Below are 11,155 nucleotides of genomic sequence, written 5' to 3' on the forward strand. Positions count from 1 at the left end.
AGAGTGAGTGTGTGTGTGTGTGTGTGTGTGTGTGTGTGTGTGTCAGTCAGTCTGGGTTAACAGGTTAGGACACATGCCTTCAACAGTGTTAGAAAGTGCTGCAAGCAAACTAAAAAAAAAAAAAGCATCTTAAAAGAGAGAGAGAGAAAAAATGCAGTTTTCAATGCAAGGCTTTTTTATAAAGTCACATAAACACTATCTACATTAAACATTATAAACGCTTTGTTAATTAGTACTGAGTAAATATTGCACCTCAGTGAGTTCCCCAGTCCATAAGCTACTCCTGAAACACTTGTGTTGTTTTTTTGTTTTTTTTTTCACAAAACACAAGATGTGGAGCTGAAAATATCTACAGCTCTGAATGTTGTTTATTTGCGGTAATTCACAGCGCTAACTCTTAGCCTCACTTAGCTAGCGTGAAGAGAAGAAAAAAAAGGCAAAGCCCGCACAGGAAACCCGCAAACTGCGTCCGTGTTTGTTTTTAAAAAAAACCCCACTGTGTTTCTAAATAACGTTAAAACATCCTGACTGACATTTACCTGCAATATAAACGCTTTTATTTTTAAAGCGAGCTCCGACTCACCCATTATTATTTTGACGTCCCCGAGTCGCCTCAGTAACCGAGTCTCTCACACCGACATTCCAACTCACGGCAACTCCTCAATTCCCCACCGCGAACCTACGCAAACAGCGTGGCGTACAGTCGCTCTACGTCAACGCACGCCTACGCAAACGAGCTACGTAGATGAATTCGCGAATAGCCAGAGTGAACCAGAGAAAGTCTCGCGATACTTTATCAAAGTCACGCCAAATGAGTATGTGTGTGTGTGTGTGTGTGTGTGTGTGTATTTTTTTTCGCTGATGCACTCAGATATTAAAAACACATTTTATATATTATAACTAATTAAAATGAAAACAATTAATTATTTATTTTTTAAGAAAATTATTTTTAATCACGTGACGTTCAAGATCACTATCACCTACTATTAACTGGTATTTCTAACATTATAATTAAACATTAGTTTAATGGGCATAAAACAGTAAACTAATTCTTTTTTAAATAGAAAGTTGTGTATTAATTAAAAAAAAATCCTTAAACAATAATTTAAAACAAGTGGAAATTCATAGCAATGTTAATAAATCTGCTGTTAATATGATACAAAAATATTTTTATTATGTACAACAAAGTGCAACTGATACACTACAAGTATATAAAGCTAAAAAGCATTTATTATAAACTGATTAATATCAAAACAAGGGGGTTGGAGCAATCAAATAACTATTTAATATATATTTTTTGTTTTAAATAATGTGACACCATTGCATATCGCTATCAAATACAATCAAATCAGATTTTTTTATTTAGATATTATAATTGAAGTCTAATTTACTGGTCAACAAAATTTAATTAATTTATAATATAAGCCAAACTTTCTGTAAAAATAGAGATTTTTGAAGAAAGTTGTTTATTAATCCAAAGATAATCCAAATTTAATGACAAATATATGTTTAAAAACAACTGAATAATTTAAATTTCACTACAATTTAATAAAAGTGTTTATATAATACAAAATGGTAACCCAGTGGAATTAATTTGGGTTTTGTACATGGAAAGTTTAGCAACAGTTAAAGTTTAGTTATACTGAATGGGGTCTGTGGCTGCAAAGTAGTTAAATAGTATAGTAATACAACCTAACCATCTTAAAATTGTATATTACCATTTAATATCTTCAAATGTTTCTTAGAAAGTTAGGTACTTTAACAAAAAGATGACTCAATCATAATAATATGTACCATTATTCACCACAAAACCCTGTGCTTATAAGTTACAATGCTTCCATCTGTTGGTCAAATCTCAATGTTGCGTTGGAATGATCTTCTACAATAATAGAATTCAGGCTTCGGAATAATATAATACATACACATATATATTCAAATATAGGGAGAACGTCTGGGTTCTCCAGTCCCTGCCTTCTCCCAAAAACAAGTAGGTCTGGCTGAATTGCCCTGAGTGTGAATGTGTGTGTGCATAGTGCACTAGATGAACTGGCTTTTCATCCAGGGTGTGTTCCCACCACTTGCCCAGTGTTCCTGGGATAGGCTCTGCATCCACCTCAACCTGACCAGGATAAAGTGCTTGAAAATGATGAATGAATAAAGAAGAAGAAGAAGAAGAAGAAGAAAACATACAATAGACATACACTATAGATCTCCTGCACCTTCAGTGCTTGGCCCCCTAAAATACATATATTCATCAGCAAATACACATTCTGTCTAAGAATTATTTACTACTAATGCATTATTTTTCTGGATGTTATGAGAAAGTAATCTGAGCATTAAAGTGTCACCATGTCAAGTTTAACAGTCACCATGTCAAGTTTATTTCTAAACCTCACACTCTGCGTACACCGCAGGTTCCCTGCCCTGGTCCTGGAGTACCTGCTGTCCTTAGTTTAGTGTTTTTCCTGGTTTAACACACCCACTCCAACTCAGGAAGGACTGGTAATTAGCTGATGAGTTGGATCAGAAGTTTTAGAGAAGGGAAAACAATAACATGAGCATGACAGGGGGCAGTATTGCCAACTTAGTGTATTTGATGGTAGAACGGACAACGTTTTAGCAACCAAATCTAGTAACATTTTGAGCAGATTTTACACAATAAAGCTCTCCACTCACATCACAGCTGCTGGATATACGAGCTGTGGTTCACTTGTCTCACCACCAGTGTGAATGAGCTGTGCTTGCATGAGCCCATGTTTCCAACAACCAATCACTGAACACCATTGTTCTAAACAACCAATCACTGAACACCAGTGTTTCTAACAACCAATCACTGAACACCATTGTTCTAAACAACCAATTACTGAACACCATTGTTCTAAACAACCAATCACTGAACAGCAGTTTTTCTAACAACCAATCACTGAACACCATTCTTCCCAACAACCAATCACTGAACACCATTCTTCCCAACAACCAATCACTGAACACCATTGTTCTAAACAACCAATCACTGAACACCAGTGTTCTAAACAACCAATCACTGAACACCATTGTTCTAAACAACCAATCACTGAACACCAGTGTTTCTAACAACCAATTACTGAACACCATTCTTTCCAACACCCAATCACTGAACACCATTCTTTCCAACAACCAATCACTGAACACCATTCTTCCCAACAACCAATCACTGAACACCGTTCTTCCCAACAACCAATCACTGAACACCATTGTTCTAAACAACCAATCACTGAACACCATTGTTCTAAAAAACCAATCACTGAACACCAGTGTTTCTAACAACCAATCACTGAACACCGTTGTTCTAAACAACCAATCACTGAACACCATTGTTCTAAACAACCAATCACTGAACACCATTGTTCTAAACAACCAATCACTGAACAGCAGTTTTTCTAACAACCAATCACTGAACACCATTCTTCCCAACAACCAATCACTGAACACCGTTCTTTCCAACAACCACTGAACACCAATGGAGCCATGACCAAAGATTTCTTTCTATAATAAATAAGTTAGAATCTATCATTTTCAATTCTGATAAAACTCTGATTAAAACTTGTATGGAGTTTGGAAGCTTACAAAGTATCTGAATATGAATTTCATATATTTTTATATACATATGTATATATTTGTATATACATACAGTATATAATCAAATGAAATTATATATTTTTTTCCTGTGGTGAATTTAATACGTGTGTGTGTGTGTGTGTGTGTGTGTGTGTGTGTGTTCATACATATAACCCTAAATATAAATCTCAGTTTAATGTCAATTAGGCCAAAGGCGAAGGGTCCGGGATTCAGAAAGGAAAACGAGACGCAGTCAGAGTGGTGAACATTCAGCCGATCACAATCGTCTCGCTCACACTCGCCTCCATGAAGCGAAGTGAAAAAACATGGAGTCAGAATGGAAGATATGAACCGTAAAGCCATCTAAAGTTTCAGTTACGTTCTACTGAAATAGCTAAATTCCTCTTGAGAAGATAACATTGTTTGCTGGCTAGCGAACGACTGCAATCAAGCTAACTTTAGCATTGCCTAACCAGCTAGCACATTACCTAAATAGTTATACTGGGAATGCTGGGAATGTACTAAGCATTAAGTCACTGCAAAAAAATAAATAAATAAAATAAAATAAATAAATAAATAAAAGCTGTTTGAGTAGAATATAAAACTTTTTTATTTTTATTTTTTTTATTTGTTTGACTACTCTGAAAGCTTCACTGGGATGCTTCATTTTTGCATCAAATCATCATAATTTACCTTAAATCTGTATTTTAGAGATTTGTGATTTAGTATTTTATCAAAACGGTAACCGGTAATTTTGGAGTTATACTCTTTTTCAGCAAATCTTATCCCTAGCAAAAGTTTAAAACAAACAATAACCATTGATATGTATAAACGTACATTTATTATTAAATACACCTCGTGAAAAAAAGAATTTTATTTAAATGTGACGTGTGAAGGCTATAATTCAAATATATGAAATGTATATGCAAACTGCTTGCTGTGTAGGCGTGGCTTTATTCGCGGAGTGGGCGGGGCTTGTTGTGGGAGTAGGCCATTTCCTAGTTTGCGCGCAGTGGTTTAGCACGTAAACGGTTATAGTTAAGCGTTATTGAGGTGGTGAGTAATGTTGCTGCTAGCGGAATTAAGCAGTTTGGTTCTTCTTAGGCGTCTCCGAGCTCGTCTTGAGGCACTCAGGCTTGTGTTAGTGTAGTATCCTGTGGAGGAATGAAGGAAAGAATGCAGAGTTAGAGCCACAGTTTCTCTGATCGTCGTCTCGGCCATGGACACCTCGATGTTCCCCAGATACTCCTGGCTGGATTTCGTGTTCACTCTCATCGGTGTGTGTACATATGTGTTTGATGTGGGCTCGGACCTGTGGCTCGCGCAGGAGTTTTTCCGCCATGGGGATTTCTTCTGGTTCGGCTTGCTGATCGGGTTCATGCTCACGTCATCCGTCATAGTCCAGATGTTCAGCTGGTTCTGGCTTCAATATGACCTGGAGCTCAAGACCTTCCAGAAAACACACAAGCATTATTGTATCCTCTTCGGCAGTGACAGGCGCCTGAGGCTCACGTGTTTCCTGCACGTGTGTCAGCTCGGCGTTTTCTTCAGGTAATCACGCTCGCGCTCACGCTCGCGCTCGCAGCGCACCTGGGTCAGGCGGTGGCTTTGATGTGAAGGCTAGCGCGAGGGAGGATAAAGTCACGTGCTCTCCTGATGTGCTGCTTGAACTCTCTCGAGCTTGACTTTTGTTTACTTTCTGGACATTGAAAGTTAATGACTAAAAACTAATTGATTGTATCTCACCTACAGTGTTTAACTTCATCCAGTAATTTTCCTCTCTTTATTTATTTTTTTAAAATCAGAATCATTTTATTCACCATATACCCTACATTTACATGTATTAGGAATTTCTCTTGATGTTTGGTTCAACACACACATCTCAGACAACACAACACAACACAATTAGTATCCGAATATACATTAATATAATTAAGATGAGGAATAATACAAATGTACAGCTTGCCCTATCCAGGGTTTTAGATATGAGAGCCTGGGAAAACCCTTCCCTTTCACATGTTCTTACTCCACTTCTGAAAATGACGGACTTTCCAGAAGTTTCTCCGTTGCGTGTAGCAAAACCTGAAGGAAAGTCCTAGCATTTTAAAGTCTTGTTTATCCTCCCAAAAATCACATTTTTTGACATTCCAATTCCACTTCAGGAAGTGATGTTATAGGAAAATCAACAACTTTGTGGTGATAACAGTAACTCCGCTCCATGTTGAGCTGCAGCACACCACCCTGCGGTTGATTATTTTCCTGTTACAGCACACCTCAAGTGTTTTATTTCTAGCTTAAGCAATTCCGCAAAATGTATTTTTCCTACACTCCACCACTATTCTCCCTTAGGCTCTTTCTTTTATTACAGTTTCATTCAAGTTTGCTTGAGAGGTAGTAAACAGAGATGTAATCACTCATAAGATGGTCAAATTAAACCATCTTTTGATGAACATAGGTTTTTTTTTTAACCCATTGCCTCTGTGTCCTGTGTTTCTTTTTCTGTGTGCGTTTTAATCCTGTCTATTATTATTCAGGATTGGAAATAAAGTTTATGCCAATACTCTGATCTTGATCCTCAGGCACGTATCAGCAGTCTGGCAGGGCTTCTGCGTGTGGTGGCGAGGAGAACAGGGCTCAGAGTACGCCGTCTACCTGACCCACGACCTCAGCATGCTGCGACTGATCGAGACCTTCTGTGAGAGCACACCACAGCTGTCGTTTATGATCTACATGATGATCCACGAGAATCACGCCAAAACCATCCAGTGTGAGTAACCACTTCTGCTTTAATGTTCATGTGATTTCCATTCATAACAACGTGGCTGATTGAATGATAAATGCATGATGCAATTCAGGAACTTTCAGAGGAAGTGAAGTATGTATACTATATATTAGTGTAGAGTCCATTCAGAGTAGACATACTTATACTGTTATATCACAGCGCTGTTGAAGTCTCGAATCTGATTGGTCAGAAGGTGTTGATAAATTTTCTGTAAGATTTATATCAACATGCTATTTCTAATATGTAATTGTTTCTATAGTAACTGCGTAGGACTGCGTTCCAAATAGTCTAACACTAATAATCTAAATAATGCACAAATGTAAAAAAAAAATTGTTATTTAACAAGTATTAATGTATAATTGTTGCTGTGGTAAAGTTTTCTGTGAGGAGATGTTTATTATGCATTTATGCAAGGAGTCTCCAGTATCAGTGCTTTGTAAAAGTCTCAGGTAAAGCTGTAGCTTTAAGTTTTCCAAAATGGGAAAATTTTCTGGATAGAGGCATTTACACTCACGTTTAAGCTGAAATTTTTGTCCTATTAACTTCACAAGAGAGAAAAAAAGACAGTCTGATGAGGGGATGATGGTTTATAGCTGATATAACGTAAGTGATAACAGGAATTCCACAGCATTAAATGTAACAATAAACAGATAAAAAGTGCGATCTGTTGTTTATTGGAAAATAGTCAACTTCAGGGTAGTAATAGTAGGTTTGTTTCAGGCCATATCACACCACCTTGTCGTTTATTGTTTTCCTTTAACAGCACTCATTACAGTTTACAATGAATTATACAATATATAATGTGTGAGTGCAAAATAAAAAATGTGATGTTTTTCTCACGCAGATGTGAGCGTGATCGCTTCTACCATTTCAGTAGCTTGGATGGTGGTGGACTACCACCGCTCGCTGCGTTTCTTCCTCCCCGAGAAGACCAAACAGAAATGGCTGTCCTCTGCCGTCTACTTCCTGTGGAACCTGTTCCTGATTGGCCCACGTGTGGTGTGCGTGTCCCTCTTCACCTCCGTCCTGTCCTATTTCGTTTTTGCTCACTTCCTGTTACTCTGGTTTGTGTTTGTGTGTTGGGCCTTTCTTCAAGACACCAAATTCATGGACAGCAGAGCTGGAGAGTGGCTCTACCGGGCCACCGTAGGCCTCATCTGGTACTTCAGCTGGTTTAATGTAGGGGAAGGTAGGACCAGAGGCAGGAGCCTCATCTACCACTTGTTTATTGTGATAGACTGTGCAATCCTAATGGTCACATGGTGGTGCTTGAGAGATCCAGAAACGAGCCAAGCCTATTCCCTTATTCTCCTCATCCTCATCCCGCTGTCCTATCTGATAGGTCTTTTGGTTAAACTGCTCTATTACAGCTGCTTTCACCCCAAGCTGGGGCAGACCCAGACCTTGAAGACGGTTTCAGATGTGCCCGATGGTCTGGCGGCTCAGGGTATGGCTATTGACACGGACTCTTTCAAATCGGAGGTCTTAAACAAGAGAATGGCCAGACACGCTGCTAACTTTTATAGCACAGGGAAACACTCGAAGGGACAAGAGGACACTGGGGTTATCTGAGGATAAAAGAATGTGGAAGGTTGCATTTTCAGCAAGTTCCAAAAATTAAGCAGGTTGGTGTTAAGAAGAGGTGTAATTGAGATCTTTTTAAATGAAAGTGTCAGTGTCAGTCCAAGGTCAGCCTGGAAACCTTATTACACAGATTAGTTCTTGTCTTGTACAGGCATGTAATGATATAAAAAACTTTAATATCATGACAGTCATCTAACCATTTATCAGGTTATGATCATAAATTGGTTTCAAATATAGGCTTATAGGCTGTCAACAAGCATCGAGTTTGACACATTAAAATAATGTAAAATAAGTTGAATAAGGAACAAATGAATACCCTTGTTATTTAACAAATATAAACGTATCATCATTGATATGGTGCATCTTGGAGATGGAGATCTTGGAGATGTTTATATAACGTTTTTGGTCTCCAGGGTTAGCACTTTGTAACGGTCAGAAGTAAAGCTGTAACTAAACTCAAGTGTAAGATGGAGAACTTTGCGCTTTCTGGTTTCACAGTAACATGACAAGCTGCCTTTTTTTTTTTTTGAACTTCACGAGGGCTGGTGAAGGAGCTTTAACGTAAGCTTTAACCTCTGCTTTAACGTAAGTCACAATAGGAACTTGCGTGCATCTCAGACGTTCCACAACATTAAATGTAGCTGTAAATGGATAAAAAATATGACTAGTTGATTTAATAAATAAAAAACAATTGTAATCATTGGCAAATTGGTGTTGTATAAGAGGAATAAAAGACTTTAGGACATGCTGATTATTGATTATTTTCCTGTAACAGCATGCCCTCTATTGTTTTATTCCTTGCATATCGAATACCCAGTAATCAGCACATGCTTGGTCCTGTACCAGACCACTTTACAGATTCATTCTGTCAGATCTAGTCCAGAAAAAAGCACTACAGAAGTTCTGTGAATCCCTTTATTAGCTAATTATAGATCTTTTTCTCACTGTATTGATTCAGGTTACTGTACAGTGGTGTACTGTTACAACCAAACCTTCATTTCAAGACCCTATAATAAGACTGTTAGGAAAAGATTTCAGACTTTGGTATCTGATATTATGGTTAAAATGTTTACATGATGTTAGAAAATGTTTATTTTTGATATAAAACATTGGTGAAATTTTTAACGTAGCACTGCTTTTTGAATGAATGTTTTGAATTCCTAAAAGTTTATATTTCAGAATATGACGCACTATACCTCATTCTGTTTAGCGCATCCTCCTAGCTTCCAAACATAGCTTTATACAGCTTTAGAAAATGCACACGTGACAAGCCATACGAGCTCAGGAAGATCAGTTAGTTTCGTGATTAATAATGGTGCTATGATGTGTAAGGAAATGTAGACGATCAGTGGAGTTCATGTGATGTAATGGTTGTAATATGTACGTAAAGGTTAAAGAATATACATTTCAAAAATATGAATTTTTTAGTAATTTATTTAATATTTGTGTAATTCCTTGTTTCATTCCTCAAGCGCTTAAACAGAGAATGCCAATATCCTGTTCTATATGACGCAGTGAAATTGAACCACTCTGTAGGACGGTTGTTTGTTTAACTCGCCTGAAATGTTACCATTTATTACGAGTGGTTAATAAATTTATGCTGCTGTATGTTTCCTATTTTTTAAAAGTTACTTCTGGACAGTCTGATACATATTAAAGAGTCAATGAGTAAAGAGTTAAAAGAATAAAGTCAATGGATGAAGTTTTATATTGACAAATGACAGGAAATGAACTGTTACAGTAATTGCCAATAATGACATTTATTACCAATTGTATTATTTTTGATCGAAAAAAAAAGCTTTACCTATTTAATTGAATTCTATTTAGGTTTTATTTAACTTTTGAAATACAAACGTAATGCATTGCAAAGCATCTGTAATAGTGCAATAATTGCACTTATTGTTCAATAATTGCTTCAATAAGTTCCTTTTTTTTTTTTTTTTTGCCTTGTTTGCATTGTTTCATGCTGCCTGTTTAAATACCACCAAATGAATTGTTCATGTGTGTGTGTTCTAGGCTGCTTCCTCCTGAAATTTCACTCTAATGACATTAGGCATTTCAGTCCGCCGTGGTGTATTCATTAGGCTTCTTGTGAAGCTATTCTGTTGTGATGTCTGTTGTGGAAAAAGTTATATATACAAAATAAAGCAAATGAAACTTGATGCCGTTTGAAAAGTCCTTCAGCATAAAGTGTGTATGATTGTATTAAGCATTACTGCAACTCCAGTTTGAATTCAGTTCCATACAAACATGAAAAATACAATAAAAATACATTACACTACACCAGACTGCTGTTGGTTGCTTCTGATTGGTCTGAAGTTGTTGTTTTTATTTACTATAAGAGTAGTTCCAGCTACGAAACAAATCACAGGTTTATATAAATACCCACGGTCTAATATGTTATTGTTTCTATAGTAACAGCTCATTCACAGAGATTCGTATTGTTTACTCTCCACATAACCTAAGGCTAATAATAAACCATTGTTAGAAAAAGGGGCTAATAATAAACCATTGTTAGAAAAAGGGGCTAATAATAAACCATTGTTAGAAAAAGGGGCTAATAATAAACCATTGTTAGAAAAAGGGGCTAATAATAAACCATTGTTAGAAAAAGGGGCTAATAATAAACCATTGTTAGAAAAAGGGGCTAATAATAAACCATTGTTAGAAAAAGGGGTTGTTATCTAACAAAGAAAAATGTGTGAAAAATGATATGGTGAAGTTTTCCGTAAGGAGATGTTCGTTTAACATTTTTGGAAGGAGTCTCCAGTGTCAGTGCTTTGTAACAGACACTGGAAAGTCTTCAGGACAGAAGATGTGCATCGAGCTTTCGTGGTAACTTGACAAGCTGCACTGTTTTTATCTTATTAACTTATTATAAGAAGAATAAAACACATTGGGAAAGAATAAAATACTTAGGGTTGTGCTTTTATATGAAGATAAACAACTTCTCAGTGGTAAGAGTCACTTCCCTTCATCACACCACCTCACTGTTTATCTTCCTATAACAGCACAACCCTAAGTGTTTTATTCTTTACGTATATAGTTAATACATTAAATAGACTTATGAAAATGGGGTAATGGATTATACTGTTGCTTTAGTATTAAAAAAATAGAATAAATAATTCTCAAAAAGGTTTCTTTAAAGGTTTCTTCCCAGCTGTCACATCATTACTAAAATAAAAATGTTGT

General features: G+C 36.7%; 1 protein-coding gene across 1 annotated transcript; it reads left to right on the forward strand.

Moving 5' to 3' along the window:
- The first annotated feature begins 4,737 nt into the window (after positions 1-4,737).
- On the forward strand, positions 4,738-10,244 carry xkr8.3 (XK related 8, tandem duplicate 3). Its single transcript, XM_026942298.3, has 3 exons — positions 4,738-5,148; positions 6,177-6,364; positions 7,224-10,244. The coding sequence occupies exons 1-3, from the start codon at positions 4,817-4,819 to the stop codon at positions 7,949-7,951; spliced, it is 1,248 nt and encodes a 415-aa protein (XP_026798099.3). The 5' UTR covers positions 4,738-4,816; the 3' UTR covers positions 7,952-10,244.
- The last annotated feature ends 911 nt before the right edge of the window (positions 10,245-11,155 follow it).

This window comes from Pangasianodon hypophthalmus, chromosome 29 (assembly GCF_027358585.1).
Source record: "Pangasianodon hypophthalmus isolate fPanHyp1 chromosome 29, fPanHyp1.pri, whole genome shotgun sequence".
Lineage (NCBI taxonomy): Eukaryota > Metazoa > Chordata > Actinopteri > Siluriformes > Pangasiidae > Pangasianodon > Pangasianodon hypophthalmus.

What these genes read in the sequence shown, in the direction of transcription:
- xkr8.3 (XM_026942298.3), top strand. Translation starts at nt 4,817, where the DNA reads ATGGACACCTCGATGTTCCCCAGATACTCCTGGCTGGATTTCGTGTTC. An exon ending in CAGCTCGGCGTTTTCTTCAG is followed by an intron (nt 5,149 to 6,176) that starts GTAATCACGCTC and finishes CTTGATCCTCAG; the next exon opens with GCACGTATCAGCAGTCTGGC. An exon ending in TCACGCCAAAACCATCCAGT is followed by an intron (nt 6,365 to 7,223) that starts GTGAGTAACCAC and finishes TTTCTCACGCAG; the next exon opens with ATGTGAGCGTGATCGCTTCT.